Raw genomic sequence first — 20360 nt, forward strand, 5'->3', positions numbered from 1 at the left:
TTTTTCCCCTTCAAATCGCTCCTGCTGTCTCTATTCCAGACTTCCAATTTAGCTCTTACTTTCGTATTCCCATTGGGCTCTGCAGTGCTGGTCTCGTTCCTGGGATGGAGCGGCCTCAAACAAGAATTCTGGGTATATCCTGCAACAAGCATCTAAACCAGGTCTTTTTCAAAGGGTTTGTTAAGCTGCTTTTTATTTTTTTTTAAATAAATGTTTAGTCCATAAGAGAAATCCCCAAACAAATTCAGGATTATTTCAATTTTCCTCCGTAGTCCAGACAGTTTTGATGTATTACTGGTATTGTGAACATTTTGACTGCCTACTGTAAGGTTGATGGCCAGTCAGTACCCGGCCATGCTTCAGATTAAGTTGTTGCCTTCTGCTCTAATGTTCCGATAGAGACTGAATACAAAAGAGTGAGCCTGAGAGAGCTCCTTGGGGTGAAATTAAGCCCAGAAAAGGAGTTGTGCCTATGTATAGATATTTGCATGGTAGCAAAATTTCTGGAATTTAATAAGATTGCTCCTGCAAAAGTGTTTGGGGAAGGAAAAAAAAAACCAACAAAAAAACCCTCTACAGAATGATCGAGAGCTACACACACAGAAATGCTTTCAAAACACAAGCATTTAATTTTTTTTAAATGTTAAGTGAGATGTAAATATGTACGTTAGCAACAAAGTGCTCAAAAGCATACTGAAAACATATTCCATACACAGTTAGCAATAGAAGTCTGTACAAAAGTAATAAAGTTACACATTATAAAAAATACTCCGTAACTATAATTTAAAAGAGGGAAAAAAGACAAGGGAATTGATTTCTCAGTTCATATAATTTATTGCAGTTAGCACACAGTTTAAAAATTCACCAACACACCAATAGTACAAAACTAAACAGCATTATAAGTTATTCCCCCCTCAGGAAAATAAAACATACTATGATTGTCAAAGCTAGATGTCAGTCTAAGTTTTAGAACAAAAGAAGAATGTGAAACTAAGGAAAGGAAAAAAGCAATCACTCACGAGGACCACAAAAAAATCCAAGAGAAAGTCCATTTTCCTCAGACACTGATTGTCTTCTCTAACTTAAGAAAAGAATGTAGTTTTAAAACCTAGAGACTATTCAAGTAACTAAAGATAACGCTCCAAGGCCATTTTCACAGCTTTTTTTTTTTTGTTTTAAATGCCATTACAGCCAAATTAACACACATTTGACCAAATATTTCCAAAACAGTCCAGCAATACACAATGGAGTTTTCCATTCAGTATCTTAAGCACAAAAATAGGCTATGTTTACAGTAGTTAAGGCGATCAAATTTTAAACAAAAGCAGAGGAAAAAAAAAAAAAAGAAAAAAAAAGGAAAAAACAGCAAACGTTTTCCATGCTACTCCCATAGACCTTATTTGTAAGTGCAAGACAGGAAAACAAACACTGTGCAAAATGCTTTTGACCTGCGTGTTGGTCATTAAAACCACACGTCAGGCTGCAGTCTCTGCTGCTTGGATACACATAGTCCTTCCCCTGCCCTCCCCCGGCCCCCCTGTCACTCAGGCCTTCCCAGGCCTTTCAGCCCGGGGCTTTTTTTTTGCCTTTTTTTTTTTTTTTTCAGTCCACAGCCTCTTTTCAACGGGGGGGAAAAAAAAGAACGACCTATTGTGGTGGAGTGGTGCAGCAGGAATCCTACAAATGCTCATCTGGGGAAATGGACGCACCTCAGTTGGAGCTGGCGTGGGGTCTGTGCAATTAGAAGGGGTCTGGGGTTAGTAAATGCACACCGCACATGCAAATCTCGAAGCCTGGTTGTAAACATTCATTTTTTTTTCCTTGTTAACATAGCTAAATCGGCGACTCGTAGCTTAAGTTCTTCTCAACTTAAAGACAGTGGGAAAGTAAATTTAAATTAGATAAAATAAAAACAGTGCATTTCTCTTCTTCATAACACCGGCATTTTCAACGGTGTCGGTTTTTTTTTTCCTAAGGAAATTAAATAATTTTCAACTCACTCGTTAAAGTTATACAATGCAAACAAAGACAAAAATATACTGAAAATCATGCATTTCTGTAGCGTTAATATTTACTTTTCAAGACTCAACTAAGAGCATCAACACAACCTGCCAAGTTCTTTGATACCTCCCCCCGGCCCATGTAATCAATTACAGTATACAATAACAGTAATTCACATTTTTTAAACACACAGTTCATCACTGCTGAAGCTGCAATATCCTTTTTCATCCCAAGCAAACCTTCACGTAAGACAGAGTCCCAGTGATCCCAGTGTACTCTCGGGGTTTTTGTTTTATGTTTTTGTGTTGTTTTTTTGTGTTTTTTTTTTTTTTTCCAGTGGGAACTGTCAGAAATCCAGAAGTTGCCATAATAAGTTTTAAGTCAACTGCTTGTTTAAAAATAGATAATCCAGCATTTCAGAAATTTTCCATTTGGGTCTAAAAGCATTCAGGTTTCCAACAGCTAGAAAGGACTCATGCAATTATAGAAATGTAAAGGAACTGACAAAATTGGGAGAGGATTTCTACATTCAGATTTTATGAGGAAAAAGATCGAGACCTTAAAAGAACGCAGTGTTTTGGGGAGAATAAAGCCACGTCCAAATTTTTTGAATTGGAGATTCCTTAGAAGTAAAGTATCCGCTGGCTTCTATTCCGAAAAGGGGGAAAAATACGCTCCGTAATCTGTTACTTTGTCGGATTACCTCTACAGTTCATTTTTATCGGAGTGCTAAATTAGTGAAATACTCATGCTGCCTTAAAGTGCAAAAACAAGCTAATAGCCAAACTTTCAGTTCAAGGAAACAAGATTGCTTTTAGACTGTACCACAACTATATAGATTTATATATATATTATTTATATATATAAAAATTTTATTTCCAAAGTTCTTGTGAGCTATCTTCTAAGGTCCAGTCTCTGACAGTAGGTAAGCTCAGTGCTTCGCTTTTGACAGACAATGAGTTCACCAACTCACAGTGAAACTTCCGAATGTGTCTGTAAAGGTCTCCGGACTGCGTGAACCTGCGTTCACACCACTTACAAGCGTGAGGCTTCTCCCGCGTGTGAACCACTGCGTGGCGGCTCAGGTTGTGGGAGTACTGGAAGCTCTTCCCACACTGGGTGCAAGTGTAGGGCTTTTCACCTGAATGAGTCCTCTCATGACGTTTCAAGGTGTACATGCAAGAAAAAGTCTTACCACACAACGAGCAGGTCGGGACATTGACATCGGTAGCAGGCTTGCTGCGGATCCCGTCCTGCTCTCGAAAGTGCGTGCTTAAATGGATCTGCAGGATGTGGGGGCTAGGAAAGACCTTGTTGCAGAGAGGACACATGAAAATTTGGCCAGCGGGGCTAAGTATGTTTGACACGTAAGGGAGCAAGCTGCTGTCCATGTTTCCTTCCACCTGGACTCTCTCGTTCTCTGGAGTTATCATTTCATCATCGCTTGCCTTGTCCTCTCTATCTAGCTCCCTCAAGACCGAATCTTCCCTCATCGGAGCCAGGTGGGCCGGCTCATACTGTACCCTGTTATTAGTGCTCACACTTTCTTTCACAGTGCTATGTTCCATATCATAGTCATTAGTGCCAACATCACTCTCATCACAGGAAGCCTCTTTCTCCACCTTCACCTGAACCAGGCTGCTTCTAAGCATGTCCTGCGAAGAGAAATAAGAACTGTTCAAATTTTCAACTCCTGAAAGGCTGGACTTGACAGACAGGTCCAGCACGCAGTCAACATCTGCTGAATCCCTCACGGAGGTGACAGACCTCTGGGACAAAGACTCTGTTGAGCTGCAGGGGCTGGCTACTGTTTTTCCAGCTGCTGCTGCGTGCGTCTCTGCCTCTCCGCCAGTCTGGGGAATGCCTGCTGAGTCTGAGGGCAATCTCATCCACATGTTCCCAGGCTCAGCCGCCAAGTCCCTTTTGCTAGGCAGGATGTTCAATTTTTCATCTTCTCCGTCGTCTTCATCGCTGGGCAAGTCTCCTGGCATGTGGCTGCTGCCGTCGGAGAGGCTCTCCACTTTGTCTGAACAACTTGAGGCGTCTTCCTCCTTTTTTGTACTGTCTGCCTCCGTGGTTGCTTTCTCTTTCAGCTTCTTTTTGCAGACTTTGACAATGTCATACATGTGGAGATAACTGGCAGCTGCTAGCACGTCTTCAATGGGCAAGTCTTTGAACTGGAGCTTTCCTTCGTACATGAATTCAAGCAGGAGAGCGAAAGCTGGGGCTGTAACAATGTCGCTGTTCAGATGAACAATGTCCCTTTTGTCCAGCTGGTCCTTGTAAAAGAGGTGGAAATACATGCTGCATGAAGCCAGTACAGCTCTGTGCGCTCGGAACTGGGCATCTCCTACCAGAACAGTGCAATCACAAAGAAAACCCTGATGTCTCTGCTCACTCAGACACTGCAGCAAATGTCTACTGTGGTCAGGAAACTCCATACTGTCTTCATAACCTATAAGCAACGAGATTTTTAAAAATTAAATGTAGGTCGGAATCACAGAACTTATGAATCCAAGTTATTCTACTCTAAAAGCCTCGTGTTTATATTGCCAGAATTCTGGTGCGGACAGCGTGCGAAGATTATTTAACACGCATGTACGATGGCAACTCTTTCCCCGATCAACCACTGAAGTTACGATTTCCTTTCCATGGTAAATAAGCCATTCTACTAGGCGCATAGGTACATTTGTGATTTTTTTAAAGTATCACTGCTGTTCATAAAATCTGTTCAATAGTTAGGTTTTTTTTTTTAAGGGAACTTCCTCCAGATTGCAACCCTAGGAGGGCAGACCCCCCCCCCCCCGAAAAAATTTGGGTTTTTTTTAACACTAAGTTTGAGAGATCACAGAGGGGGAAGAAAAAAAAAAAAATCAGTTCATCAACCTTCTTTTCAAAGTCAAATTGTAGTAAGAGGAGAGGTTCGCACATGAAGAAATGCTAATATACTCAAATCTGATAGTCTAACATTCATAAAGTATAAAAATGATTTACGGGTGTCAATTTATATCGACAGCAAAATGAAGGTTTTTAGAAATTTAGTTCAAGTTGTTTTCTTCTTGTAGTAAGTTCAGTTCCAGGTTTTAAACCTTCTCCATACTGTACAATAGAACATGAACATTTTTTGCCAACATGCAGAATTTACAAAAGAAAACTAACAAGCAAAACGCCAATGAGCACCGCTTCCCCTATGCAGAAGGACAGAAATTTCCTTCCCCTCCCACACCAGGCAGAGTTTACAGTACCAAACTTAAAAAAAAAAAAAAAAAAAAAGTCATTCAATGTGAGCGTGTGTGCATGTGTGCACATTGAAAATCTGTATCCCGAGTACTGTTCTTACCCAAGTATTTTTCTATTCACCTTCCTCGATGATAAAGAAAAAATAAACTTAAAAAAGAAGTAGAGAAGTCGAAACTCAAATGGAAAGTAAAATCTCTTAAAAACCTGTCTTAATCTATTCTTCTGTGATTGATAGCAATGCTCTCCCAAACCATCTAAGCAGATCTCTAGGCTGGCAGATATTACTGAAAAATCCTCATCCCTCGCAAACCAAGATGTACTAAAACTTACAACACAACCCCTGCTATATTCTGTAAAATACCATTGCTAGAGTAAAGCACGAAGATTTACAATACAATCACTTTAAGTGCCCCACAGCCAACATCAATCCTAATCCTTAAGAGGGCTAAAAATAAAGATTGGAGGGCAGCTCACAAGGTAGCTGTGATCAAATTAGGAGGCTGAAAGGACAGAGAGGGACGAAGAAGGAAGCTTATAAACATCTGATCCAGCTGACTGTGGCCATATGGCAGCTGCTGCCCAGATAAAGAGATTAAGAATAGAGGAGTGCGATTACAGCTGTCTGGCCAATTCAGGCAGCTCAAATCTACAAGTTCTAAATTAGTCGCAAATACAAAAACTCCTTCAAATAATTATTGTTATGCTGAAATAAAAGATTTCAAATGCTACATGCGAGAAAGAAAAGAGGAAACCAGTCAAGCCGTTCTCCCGGGTACAAAAGTTTTTAAACACATAACTGATTTCTATCTTTCAGAAGCACTACAGCTGTATGCTACTACGGTTCTGAGCTGCTGGATATTTAACCGTGAAGTTTAATGAAAGACTTGCCCACAAACACATTTTAGCCAGAACAGTCCTTTTCAAAAAAGCACACTTTTGTATATTTCACCAAAACCCCGGTAAAGTCTTTTAAAAGATGCAATACAAGAACAGAAAGCAGAACTCTCTTTAGGCTTGCCACTAAATCCACTGCAGTTTTGGTCTCAGAAATGAAGAATGAACTTGCTCTGTCCTTCTTCCAAACCAAGACATTCTCCCAATATGCATTAAAGTTAATGCTAACAATGTGCCCAAGAACTGATACTCTCCAACTGTAGCCCAAGTCTTTTGACCAAGTCCACTTATCTATTTAACACTCAATTTCATATATTACCTCTAAACTTGGTTAGAAAAGTAATGTGATCTTTTTTTTCTGAAATTCAATAAACAACACACCAAAACAGAAATATGCTGTATCTAATCTATTGCTACTCCTACCTTTAGTACACATAAACCTGATTAAGTCCTTTCCTCTGAGTCTTGCTGGCTCCAGGTCTGTTAGATCGGTGGAAAAAAAGCAGACTAGGAGAGACAGATGCAAAGTGGAGATGATGTTAGAGAGGAATGAGATACCTTCTCCACACACAGATCTGCACACACTAACTCCCTGTCTGTGTGTTAGAATAAAAGGCTGAGGGATGGCAGGCTGTCAGCTGCTCTGACATCATGTTCAGATGGAAATGCTACCTCCAGCTGTGCTCCTTTTAATGCCATATGCTACTCCTCTACACTCCTGCCACCAGCTTTTTCTTAGGAGAACTTTTCTCTTCTGTTAGTATAAACAAAATACTTCAAAGTCTCTTTTTTTCAAACTTTCTAACAGGGAGGAAAAAAAAAAAAAGAAAATCCTAAACATATGGGGCTCTACTGTATTTGCAGCATAGCAACACTTCTGTCTCAAGTTGGAGGACCGCTTTCTATACTGACAGCGTACCCCAGCCACAGGGTTACCCGAGAAATCCATACCGATCCGGTCCTACTGAGCCCAGAGGTTCGGTTAAAGAGGAAATTAAACCGAACCTATTTACTCAACTGGCGGCTCCCCGCTCCACCGTCGCTTCTTTCAGTTTCAACGCTCAGGCAGCGTAAGCGACACCGAGCACTCCAACTCAAGCTCATTTCAGACAGCAAAGCAGTTAACCTGGCCGGGGCACTATTTCAAGCGTTCAGCTTTACTCGCAAATCGCTTTTCCCCTGCGGGGGCTCGGGCTGCCATTTATTTGACTGCTGTGGCACCGGGACGCCAGCCCCCGGCCCCGGCAGCCCCCCCCTCCCCACCAGCCGCTCGGCAGGGCGGGCAGCGGGCGTCGGCGCGGCCGGGCACCGTGCCTCTCGCACCACCGGCGGGATCGGCCCCCCCGGCCCCCCCCGGCGACACTCACGCCGCGCTCGCCTCTACCAAGTTGGGCGGTTCACCTGCCCGCTGCCGGGCGGGGGACGAGCCCGCTGTCCCCCGGGCCGGGCCGGGCCGTGAGGGGAGGCGCGGCGGCGCGGGCCGGCGGCGGCGCGCAGCAAGTTCCCGGCGGGCCCGGCCCCCCCATCCCCGCCGGGCGGCGGCAACTTTTCGCCGGGGCTGCCCCCGCCCCCCCGCCCCGCCACCCCAGGCCGGGGCCGGCCGCCCCCTGCGGCGCGGGGGCCTGGTCCCGCCGGGCAGCGCCGCCCCCACCCCCGCCCGGGGCCGGGGCCGGGCGCGCCGGCGGCCGCCCCGCGGGGAAGGAAGCAGCTGCCCGGCGCGCAGGAAAAGCCGCCCCCGGGTCACGGCGGCAACAAAAGAAAAGTAACCGGGAGCGGCGCCGGGGCGGCCGGTCCCGCCGCCCGGGGAGGGCTGCCCCCGCCCCCCGCCTCTCCGCCCGGCTGCGCCCACCCCCCGCCGGACCCGCCGCCAACTCCGCCCGCCCCGCGGGGCCGCAGCGGCCCGGCCCGGCCCGGCCCGGCCCGGCCCGGCGGGTGTGTGGGGATGGGGGGCAGCGGGACTCACACTCCGCGGCGGCCCGAAGTCCCCGCGCTCCCGCCGCCGCCGCCCGCCGGCTCCTCTTCGCTCACTTGCCGCTCCGGGATCGCGTCTCGCCCCCCTCCCGCCCTCCCCCCGCCCGCCCCCCGCGCCCGCTGGCCGCCGCCCCCCCGGCCTCCCCCCTGCCGGCAGCTGAGGAGCGAGCGGGGCAGCCGGCGGAGCGAAGCGGGCCCCGCGCTCAGCGGCTCCCCATGGCACCGACGGCCGGAGACGGCGCGGAGCCCGGGGCCGGGCGGCCGGGCGCGGGGGAGGGGCGGGGGCCGGGGGGGGGGAGGGCGGGGGCGCCGGGCGCACGCAGCACGGGCGCACGCACGGCGGCGGCGGCGGCGGCACAGCCGGGCCCGGGCTGCGGCAGACAGATGTTCGCCCCCTCCTCCCCTCCCCGCTCCCCACTTCGGACTCCGCTCCCTGACTGACAGCCCGGCCCGCCCGCGCCGCCGCCGCCGCCAACCGGCGCGGCGCCCCGCCGATGAGTGACGGGCCGCGGCGGGCGCTGAGTGGAGGAGGGCGGCCCGGGAACGCCGGCGGCGCCGCCAATCGCGGCGTGCGGTGAGGCAGGGGGCGTGACCCGGCGGGGAGCCGAGGCGGAAGGGGGCGGGGCCCCGCCGAGCCGGGGAGGGGGCGGGGCCGAGGGTGGGGCGAGCGCGGAGGGGGCGGGGCGGGAGGGGGCGGGGCTTTGCTCCTGAGGGCGCGCGCGGGCTGAGGCCTCGCGCCGGTTGCCGGGGCGGGGTGGGGGGGGTGGCGCGGTGCATGGCGGGACGGTGGAGGGGTGGCGGGCCGGCAGGTGCGGCCGGGGCCGCGGCCGGGGTCGGCGCTGGGGTCGGCCCTGTGCGCGTCCCGGTGGGGCGAGCTGGGCCGGCGTCCCCGGGGGGTGAGGCCGGACGCCTCCAGTGTGCCCCCGCGTTGTTGTCTGGCCGCGGCGGTGGCGGGGTCACCTGTGCCGGCCTAGGCCCCATGCGGTGGGATCGTGTGTAAGGGTGCGCAGCCTGTCCGGGGAGGCCTTGGCGGCCGCCGGTGCTGGCCAGGCCAGCGTGCCCACCTTCAGGGAACTGCCCACCCCCGGCCTCGCTCCGCGAGGAGTTTGCCCACTGTCGCCACCCGCCCGGTGTGGGCTGCCCACACATCTTGGGCAGCAGGTAGCCCCACTGCCTGGGCCTTACTGTGCTACCTCGGGGCCGTTCAGGGTGGAGAGCGTGATGTAAATTACTGAGACTGTGCAGTCGTTAGGAGCCAAGAACATTAGTAGCATATAATTGCTGTGTTATTATCTCAAGACCCAAGACCCGTCACCTGCCCCTACTAAGAAGAACAAGCGATCAACTAAGATAAGGAAACTTTATGCAAAATTTACTGAGGGATCCGTATCTAGGAGAAACACAAGTTGCTGATGCCTGATAACTTTGCAGAAGTCGATGACAGAAACATCTGGATTAACAGATAAGCCACAAGGATGCTGATGGATGCTGCTGCTGCAAGACACAAAAAAATATAATTGCTTTGCTGCACCACATTTATGATTGGATAATTAGAAATATGCGTTAGTAGGTAATTAGGTGATTCATATCATACCCTGGTATAAAACCGCTAAAGGAAAATCCCTAGGGTGTGCCCAGTTTGGCTGGGACACCTCATGCACGTGAATAAATATTTACCTTTGTAATTCTGTAGTTTGTGTCCTAGCTTCTCTCCTCGGTTGGCATGGGCCACTTGTGAATTTGTAACAAGACGGCGATGGGAGCATACTTTGGCTCCTCTCTCTTTTAATGAATTGCCCAGCCCTGGGCTAGAGTTTCCACCTCTAGCATTGCTCTTCTGTCAGTAATATTTGTGCTTCCCGCCGCAGCAGGGCAGGTGACGAGGAGCCCTGCCAGCAGGTCAGCGTCGTTTGGGGTGTGCGCGTGCCCGGGCCTGCCCGCTCCTGGGCAGCGGCGGGAAGAACGGTGCCTGAGGGGAAAAGGAGCTCTCCAGACCTCGGGGTGGTTCACAGGCAGGTTGAGGTCAGCGGCTTTGGAGAATACCACGGCTTAATGGTGGGTTAGGATAGGGCAGTGGAGGTCAGGTTTGAAGAGCTAAGGTCTTTCTTAGGAAAAGGCTAATCCAAGGAGTTGGGTATTTCCCCATCTCCCGTTAAGTTTCAGGTAAACAGTTAACAGAGGGAAGTATTTTGAAGAAAACTAGGCCCACCAACAGCAACTCAAGAGTTTAAAGAAAAAGAACTCAGTTATGTATTAATAACCAAAATTGATTGAGTAGATATACAAGCTGAAGGCACCTACTTAGTCTCTTTCAATAATATGAAACCGTTACAAAGAAACATACTGAATTCTAGCTGTGCCTAATGTATCTGACAGCACTGCTATGTATATCACACAGCAGCTAGCATCTAGGTGTCCATATGCTTCAAGCATTACATACATAAATATAAAAAAATATAAAATATAAACCCCTTTTCTCTCTATCCTTTGGTGAACTGATTGCTCATGCAGACCCAGTGTGGGATTTTTTAAATTATTAACCTCATAGCGTTTCCGTCCTTCTTAGACATTGATATAATTCCATCTTTAAGGTGTTTTTTTTTTTTTCCGTTGGCATCATGTTCCATGTTCCATTATACCTGGAACTCGATGGGGTTTTGTCCTTGTCTTCAAGATGCACCAGCTAAGATGCTGACTCTTCATGTTTCCTGATTGTCTCCTCAGTGCTAATAATCACTTCATCTGAGAAAAATCAGTGCTCTATTCCCTGCTGCCTGTCATTTCTTGAACATCTTCCCTATAACTACTGAACTGCTTTTTCCTTCAACTGCAAAAATAAATGTTGAAAATATTTTAATAGGAAATACCGTTGAAAATAGTTCTAAAGTTGTTGTTGTTTTTTTTAATCTAAACCATACAACTAACTTATGCAATTATATATATTTAAACTGTCAGTGAATGTGCCTGAAATGATTACATTAGCTATGTTGTCCTAGATCTCTAAACGGCATCCTGCCTCATGCTTCCCAGTATAAGCCCTCTCACCAACTGCTTGGGGTCAGTTAGTAAGACCTCAGTTTGTGAATACTTACTTACACAAGTGCAGCTTTACTGAGGGAGGCAGTTTTGTTGTTTTTATGGTATAAAACTCTGGGAAAAACGAGGCTGCTTAATGTGAAGAAATTCAAAGAATTTATTTGCTAAAGAGGACATTTAGCAAATGGACTTTCTCAGGTCCTTCTAGACTTTTACAGGACCCAGAATTTAAAAATAATCTTAAAATAAAATTTCGTGTGGCATTACTGTTCATATATTCTGTTCACTTATTATTTCCTCCCCATACATGTGAACTTACCTCCTTATGTTTTAAGATGTACTGAGAAAAATCTTATTGCCCCTCACTTTACAGTGCAGATTCCTAGTTAAATCAGGTTGTATTTTCTTTTCTGTTCTATCATTTGACTATATGACCTTGGGCAAATAAATCACTTTGTCCTTTTTGCCTCTTATGACTGGTTCACCCTTGGGGCTGCAGTTATTTCTTAATACAATTATATTAGAGTGATCTGCAATTACTCTTTATACAGCTGTTGTAATAAACCATTTTTTTACTATTTCAAAACAGGAGATGGAGTGAAACAAAAAGAGAGTGTAGGTAACATTTTAAGATTAAAAATCTTTCTGGCAGTGAGTCAAACTTCATTGATTTAAACCTGGAACTGTTGACATTTGCAATTTTTTTTATGTGAAAGGAACTCTAATTTTTTTAAAGAGTATTTAGAGAGGTTTAAAGACTTAACATTATTTTAAATATAGAAACAAGATGATAGAAAAGTGAATTAAGAAAAAAATCCTACACAGGGAAATCTCACAAATACCCTGTAGTCCAGTTGATCCTCTATTAGAAAAAATAATATAAGACAGGCGTTCCATTGGAAGGGATGGTGAAGCCTTGTTGTAAAGGGACATAACATCTGGCAATACACCTGGTCTCTACACATATTTATAAATCACCTCAGGCATCCCAAGGTACCGTAGAGAACACACGAAAATCGAACTAAGAACATTTATAAGCCAAAGAAAATAAAAATGTTCTTGATATCGTGTGGAAAGAAATGAGTCTCATTTACTGCACAAACACAGTTTGGAAAGACATGATGCAATTTTGCACTTCTTGCACCTTTGCACCTGCTGACTTTCATTTATATCCTCCAGGCAACAAGCAAGCCTGAAGGCCTTTGGCTCATAACCAATGCTGACGTTGCAATGTGGTGCTACAGGAGTGCCTGCAGCTCTGGTAGAGCCTCCCCGCTTGCCTCTGATCTGAGAACATCGAGGTTTCCTGGCGTCTTTTCTAAAACGGTTTGTGTGGTGAATCTCCCAGTATTGTTTGTTGCTGCTCAAGATTGATTAATACGTAGCGAGCTGCTTTGCAGATGGCAGCTTTGCCTGCAAGCCTCGAAATGTGTTCGTCGCATTTGTTGCTGGAGCTTGAATGGTGCTATACACTCGTGGAAACTCTTCCTGAGGACAGTCCAGCAGAAGAGCCCTGAGCTGTCAAAGGTGCCTGCGTGATATTTGGGTCCAGAGCCATAGATTTGAGTGTTAACATAGCACAGCTATAGTGTGGAACCAGCTGCAAATTTGGCCCTTAATACTTCTTTCTTATACCTTCTATAACACAATTTTCTACATATTCCTCAAATTGTAGAGCAGTACTGTGCTTATTACCATACACACCATCCATTTTGTTCTCCATGGAAAAAAATAAATGGACAATTAAAACTGCTCATCTGTAGTCAAACATCCCAGGTTTATGCTCTACAGGTTATTTTGGACCAGATACCGTCACCCATATGCATTACTACTGTTTTAATTGATAGAACAATGGAAAGTGGGTACCCCCTTGGTAAATTAAAACTCTCCCAGAATGCTTTGACTAATAGGACTGGATGTACAGCAGCAAATACCTCTGGAGGACTTGAGTCATGGCACTCTTGATTTTTAAAAAAAATTTTCAATATATTTTTTTAAATGGTAGTGAAAATTATTTAATGGCAGTCTGGTTTTCAGAAAAATTAAAAGTAGTTTCTGGAGCTGCCATCACCTGAGATTCAGCTGATGTCACCATGGAACTGAGTTTTCACTCTGGTTAACCAGTGCTAAGGAAGTGCCAAGATAACATAATACAGCCTTTGCATGAATTGGATGAATGTGCATTTTATTGTGCCAGAGTCTGACTGGATCAGTAATTCTTATCAGCCCTAGCCATGCTGGGTAAGCCACCAGGATGTGCTCAGCTAAGAGCTTTTCTTAGCATGTGGGCCAAAAATTTCTGTCTCCTCTCAAATACTATCACGTAAAGGAGAAGGAGTGCCATGCACTGAGATTTATCACCTAGCATTCACGCGGCAAGCTGAGGACAGGCACTACTGATACACTTTCTTTAGGTCCAGGTGTCATTTTCTGGAGCATAGATTTGTCTAGCTTTAAGCTACAGCTTCTGCTTCACATGGGGATGATTGCTGAGATCAGTGACTTCTTTGTGACATCCCAAGACAATTTCAAGGCTCTGCGTAAAAATTTGATCATAAAGAATGGAATTGGCCTCATGGGTAGAGATGTGAACTGGAATTCAGTTGGATTTGGTTGTTGAGTATTAATGATATGCACACCATCACTGGAACCAGAATAGAAATGTTTTCTCTCAAAAGATTGCTTGTTTTGGATACAAAGGAATTGGCTTCAAATTTCTAGTCTAAGAACACGTGGCTGCTGGGGTCCACTCTCCCACAACCCCAGCCAACCATGAACATCTGCTCAGGACAGACCTACGCCATGTGCCACTGCATGTGCAAGTATTTCCCCAAACATATGTAACAAATGCAAAACCTAGAGTTCAAAAAGACAAGAGACACAGATCATGATGCCCTGGAAGGAAGAGAGCGTGAGCGGTTGTTAATTTGTGCCCTGGGCCCCTGCAGTGGCAGAGGCGTACTGGGTGGGACTGCTCAGATGATACCGAGATATCTTTCTTCCACAAAACCTTCTGTGGTTCCTGCTGACGTCACACAGGTGCGACTGGGTATTGTATTCAGAGTAATTCTGAGAAAGCTTGAAGGTGTGAAGCCTTTTCAACTAGTGTGACCAACACCAAGTTTGGTGGGATTGCCTTGTTCAGAAGTTAATAAGTGAAATGCCAATTTAATTTTATAAAACTGTTTGCTTAATTTTTCTCTCTTTATACGCTGTGTGTGGGTGTACGCATCTGCATACATTTGGGGGGTGCCCCTTCTACAAGGACATGCTGTAGAAACAAAATAAGTAATAGCCGCTGTACTATTATTTCACTATATTTAAAGCAGACCTGAAAAATACAATATTTAACCAAAACCCAATTAAATTGTCTTATGCTTTTTCTGTAATTTCTTTCCTATCATTACAGATTACAAAGACATTTATGCCTAAACAGAAGCTGTCTTCTTCCAATCAGCCTGCTCTTTCTGCTCAGTTCATTCACTAAATCATTTAATCACCCAAGGCCATATGTTACCATCTTGTGTAAAACGGGTGGAAGAGAAAAAAAAAAATATGCAAAAATCTCTGCACAAGAGTGGGTGTCAGCATCCAGCATAGCTCCCACTAGGAAGCACAAAATATAAAATGTTATCACCAGTGAATGTGACTACGAAAATAAACCGAGACAGACAAAAGAAAGAGACAAGACATTGCAAAGGTGAAGGAGACAATCTTTGAATCTCAATTCTGGACAGAAGAGTTATGGGCTAAATGTTATGTGTTAGTCCATGTGCTTGTATTCTCAATATTCTGTCATTAATATAGTTGCTGTGCTCTGCTGTAATTAGCTTGAAAGCACATTAACTCATGCTTACAGTCCTGGTTTTTACATTGCATGAATAAGACCCTGTCCCTGACTTGGCTCCCTCCTGGCTCTTCTTTATCTCTGTCTCCATGTACTGGTGCACATTTTGTCCCAGGTATTTCTGTGCAGAGTCATATGCTTTTACCACTCGGCTTCAGCTGCTCTTCCCTGTCACGATTACTTTGTGTGGCTTTCTCTCTTGGCACGTTTGCTGGGTGACAGACCCTTGGGAAACACATGGCTCGGAGCAAATCATGGGGCATGTGCTCCCATCAGGGAACCAGGAGGCTTGAGAGAAGTTAAAGGTGAAAATCTATTATTTTTAAAGCGAGGGGACTTTCCAGTTTTATGAAAGGACCCATAATCCACCCTTTCTTATACCTTCAGGAAGGTATTGTGTGTTTCCTTGCCTGTGAGCTTGTGACAGTTGCTGCAGTTGGAGACAGGAGAGCAGCTGATCGAGGGGTCTCCACCGAGAAGCCACTGCTGCTCTCCACTCGCAGAGGCTTCCAGGACAGGGGCATAACACTACAGACTGCAAAAAACCACCCTCCTCTAAAACTGCACATGCCGGTTTATCCTAAGACTATGAAAGCATAAAAGATTATATTTTCATTTGCATGGTTTGCTGGTTTTTATTTGGCAGCTACAATAACAACAGGCTACAGTGAGCCCATAAAACAAAGTGAGAACAGCAGCTCATTTTTGTGGCAGAATGTAATAGCTATGGCTAAAGGGCTTACATAATTCATCTTAAACCCTTATGCCGCTATTTATTGATGTTTAAATGAAAATTAAACTCTTAGAGCCATAAGGAGGCTTCTGGTATCTGAAACGGGATTTTGATGCCGATATTTTTATCCGACACTGCCAGCTGAAAGCTTCCATCGGGAAGCATCTTGCTGGGAAGCACCGCGACTGGGCAGGGCTGGGTCTCCCTTCCCCTGCCTGCTGCTCAGGGTAGCACCAAAGCCCTCGAAGACCCCTGAATGGTAGAGGGGTTGATTTGCCATACCTGGGAGTCTGACCCGAGAGGTTGCAACCATAAGCCGTATTTCCATGATGGGAGGATGGTCACTGAGGTGACTGGCAAGAGAATATTTACCACTTTGGCAAGCTGAAAAGGTGAAGTAAAACTGAGGCATCTGGTTTCCTTAAAGGCAGCGTATGATAGGAACAACATCTCTGTGATTACTCTTCCTAATATATGAGAAGACAAAAGATTCAGCTAACCACACTGTTAAGAGTAGAGGAAGGATTTTTATTTCCCAGAGGCTTTTAGAAGGTTATTTTGTTTGTTTCTCAGATTTTCTGTGAGGTATCATTTTTTCCCCCCTCTCTATTCTCCAGAAGATAGAGCAGATTCAGGAAGTGAATTGCTGCTTAGGGAAGTGTCCTGCCTCCAAGCTGACTTATATAGTAGGACATATGGCATAAGTTATATTTGGACAGATGTGAACAAGTAGTCAGTGGATTTGATAAGATTCTTTATTTAAACTAACTTGCACAGTGTCACTGTTCTATCATCTTTCTCTCCTTCCTCAATCTGATCTTTTGCTGGTTTCAAGAATTTTAAATATACATTACGTCTAACTAGTCTGTACAGCTTAAATGCATTTCAGAGCATTCAGTCATGACAACAATATCTGATTTTCTCCACACTATGATTGGCAAATATCTGCTTTTGGTGATAAAGCAGGCATAGATGATAAATTGTATGAGTTGCAAACCCCAAGTGATTAACCAGTTTGAGACAGCCAAGCTCAATGTGAGTCATTTTCATTGATTTGTTTAATTTGGCCCCTGACACTTCTGTTTCACTGGTGTGGAGTTCAGGCACAAAGTAGTTCTGTACCTCCCATGGGTAACATAGAAATAGAAAAAAACAAAAAAGATTAAATGAATTTCAAGAGATCACTTAGTTCATCTCCCTGACTGGATCGCTGTCAGGATCATCTGTATCTGGGCTGTTTCTGAGAAACACTGGTCCGTCCTGTTCTCAGAAATCTCCAGTGAAGGAGACCCCATCATCCACCCAGGCAATCCTTCCTTCCCTGCTCCATTAGCCTTTCCGGAGATACATTTTTCCTGCTGTCTTCTGGCAAGTATTGTTGTAAGAAACTTGTTACTTCTTGTCCTACTCAGAGTGGCCAAGCAGAAGAGTTTATTTCTTCCGTACCCTAACAGCTCATGTACTGAAGGTCAGCCATCGTACCTCATCCAGCCTTGTCTTTTTTAGATTAAACAGCCCTATATATTCCTTGTAGGTCATGTTTCTCATGTTTTGTCTAATTTTTTCCATCTTCCAGCTGCTCCACCTCCTTCTTGGCCATGCCCTGGCTGTGGATCCTGCACTTACACAGTTTATTATTCCTACCGAAGCAGAAAATTTTGCTTTCATCCTATCTGCCATGCATCCAGCTTTTTTGGGCCATTTTGCAATCTGCAGAACCATTTTGAATTACCATCTTTCCTCCAGTGTGTTTGCTGGTGTCATCTGCAAATTTAAGAGTTGTGCTTTTAATCTGTTTATCTGTATCATTAACGAAAAAATTGAGTTATGTCAAATCTAGGACAGCAACCTGGAGAACTGGACTCGATATAGCCCTTCAGTCTGGCAGTGAATTTTTGGTAATGATCCCCTGCATATGGCTTTTCAGCCAGTCCTGCCACCACTGGTTAGTTTTGTCTTAACCATGTTCCCTGGTTTAGTCACAAGAGTATCAGGTAGGGCAAGGTAGGCAGCCTGGCTGAAGGCAAGACACAGTGTCAATTACCTCCCGTTCTCTCAAGGCCTCTTAACCTGTCTCAGAGAGGAACTGGGTTTGTTTAACATGCTTCATTCATGATAAATCAGTGTGGACCAGTGCTCATCTCCTTATTGTCTTCTAGGTGGTTTTAAAATGTTTAATTATTTGTTCCTGTTTTTGTCCGATAAATTCAGTTTGATAACTGGCCCGTAATTCTCTTTTCATTCTCTCTGAAGGATAAAATACCCTCCTTGTCCTCCATGAGTTATCAAAAATGACTGTTACTGATCAGGAGATTGCTTCAACTAGCCCTTTGCTATGCAGATGCTGAAGGGTAAGTACAATACAGGTTAGAAAATAATGACCACCTTATCAATGACCACTGTTTGGTGGTGCAAAGGAGGGGGTCACAGTGCAGCCTTTCATCCCAGCACACCAATTTCTCAGTGGCCTCAACAGAGCCCACTCCCTCATGTTAGCTCCTAAACCACAACTCCTCAAAATTAAACTTTTCTAGCATGTTATAACTCTCAAAAGATAGCGTGGGTGGGTGAAAAAATATATTCCTCAAGGCTTGAAAATAGATGTAAGTGGATATTTGGCATAAAGCTAACAAAAATGAAAAGCCATGGAAATGTATTAACTGCCACAAAGATGGGTTTTAACTGCCAGTGGCGGTTCAGCATACAGGTCAATAACTGGGCCTAATGCTCACCTTTTTGGTACAGACATGTGCTGCATAAACATATGTGCCGTTTTAATTTCCAGGCCCACTGTTTAATGGTTAAAAGCTAATTAAAACATACAGTGGCATTTTGAATCAATATAGCGTATGGACTGCTGCAAATTCTCTCATCAGGCGTGTTGCCCTCAGGAAGCAACATTAACTTCAACAGCAAAATAGGGCTGTGGGCTCATTAATCATCACACTCAGAGACAGTCTGGGTGGCAGTGGCAGCAGCTCTGCGTGTTTCTGGTGGTGAAGATTGGATACAATGGTTAGATATGTGAAGTGTTGCACAAACATTAACCATTACAGCCAATTGTCTTTGCAATTGGCATTTATCATCTCAGCTCTCCAGATTAAAAAGCAGAGGTGGACCATGAGGTAGATTTTTTTCAGGCAGTAAAATAGGTGTCAGGCTGCTATAAGAACTCAGCATCCTGGCTTCCTAACTTCGAAGATCCCTTATTTCCCTGTAACAAAGAAAGAAAACCCCCAAAACAACACCCCCCAACCACCTGGGAATGTATGGGGAATAAAAAAATGTAGAAGAGAGAGAAAAAGGTAAGGGAGGGAGGTGGAAAGAAGAGTTGAGAAAGGAGAATGGGAGTCAGAGGTAAACCTAAGGTTAGAAGAAATTAGTAAAGGAAAGGAATTTGGTTTATGTATATAAACAGTCTTTGGTGCCTGTGAGAAACTTTAAGAGCCTCTTCTGAGCTCTCTGCTTTGGTACAAGGTGCTCACTGAAACTGAAAACACATGGCCTTGCAGCCCCTATCCCCCTTCTCCCCACAACCCTTCTCTCCACACCAACCTTGGTGAATGAGATAGGGCTCGCCAGAACAGAGCAGAAAAGCTCCTCACAGACTCCTCTGTCCTAATCTTGCTGGTCACTCAATTTAGCACGGTGCCCTCTGAAGCAAAGGTTCACAGACTCTCTTTTGTGCTAAAACCTCCTAAGCGGTGGCAGTTTTGCAGTCCTTGCTGCAGCCAAGAGCCCTTCTTACCTTTTGTGTGGACTCTGATGAGCAACCTCCAAGACATACAGCTAACCCTTGTAGTGTGACCCTGTGATTGATTTGTTGTACCTGGTTTTCCTGGGATGTACTGAAGAGCAGAAAGAAAACCTAAATGCTGGCTTTTAGCTTTGTGTAGATTCAGATGCACACGTTTCAGTACAGACTCTTTTTATTGGGACTTTGTGATTAGAAGAATTCAAATTTTTATTTCCATCAAGCCTTCGTTAAGCTTTAGAGCTTTTAGCTGTGCCTGTACACTACAGAAGAAGGTAGAGCCACCTCCTGAGTCTGTACGAATGGAGAATGAACAGTCAAGTTGGGGATATAGTGTTGCTCTTTGTCTTTCTCCTGCACCTGCTTTCTCCAGTCCACCTGACCACTCTTTGGTCCTGCAAGGAGAGCACTTCGAGGCGCATGCTGGCTCTCTCTGTGTGAGCTCACCTGTCCATGTAGCTTCTTCCTGGAGCATGGTGGGGTGATTGTGGACCCATCTTCCTAAAATCTGGAGACAACATGCAGAAATATTAGTGATTGATGAGGACTGAAAAAGTGCCAGGGAAGAGAGAAGCTTCCACAGAAAATGAAGTGTTGTAGGAGCGCAGGCTGCACACGTGTGACACTGCTGCTGCCTCACAGGGTAGGGGTTGAACTTCCCTCCGGTCATCCAGGAGGAAATATCTACATAATCCACACTGTGGTACAACTGCTACTCACCAGCTGCTGGCATCACAACAGCTGTGTACTCCTTCATCTCTGTCCCGTATAGATCCATCACTCCCACTTTCCTGCACGGTGGAGTTGATTTTTATGCCAGGCAGCGAGTTTCATACCTCCTACTTTCACCTCTGGAGCCATACAGCTCCTGAGAGCCCCTGCTA

The 20360-nt window shown here is 45.3% G+C and overlaps 1 protein-coding gene across 6 annotated transcripts; it reads right to left on the minus strand.

Annotated features, from left to right (window-relative positions):
* Positions 1-606: 606 nt before the first annotated feature.
* On the minus strand, positions 607-8311 carry ZBTB18 (zinc finger and BTB domain containing 18). Of its 6 annotated transcripts, none has more exons than XM_074818353.1 (3): positions 8099-8311; positions 6559-6642; positions 607-4456 (listed from the first exon to the last, which is right to left on the minus strand). In XM_074818353.1, the coding sequence occupies exons 2-3, from the start codon at positions 6569-6571 to the stop codon at positions 2874-2876; spliced, it is 1596 nt and encodes a 531-aa protein (XP_074674454.1). In that variant the 5' UTR covers positions 6572-6642; positions 8099-8311; the 3' UTR covers positions 607-2873. The 6 variants fall into 6 exon arrangements, with proteins under 6 accessions (XP_074674454.1, XP_074674455.1, XP_074674456.1 ...); XM_074818354.1 differs by lacking the exon at positions 8099-8311 and adding an exon at positions 7141-7342; XM_074818359.1 differs by lacking the exon at positions 8099-8311 and having other exon boundaries at positions 3350-3656; positions 3769-4456; positions 6559-7123.
* Between the last annotated feature and the right edge of the window lie 12049 nt (positions 8312-20360).

The sequence above is a fragment of the Strix aluco genome, chromosome 3 (assembly GCF_031877795.1).
Source record: "Strix aluco isolate bStrAlu1 chromosome 3, bStrAlu1.hap1, whole genome shotgun sequence".
Classification (NCBI taxonomy): Eukaryota; Metazoa; Chordata; class Aves; order Strigiformes; family Strigidae; genus Strix; species Strix aluco.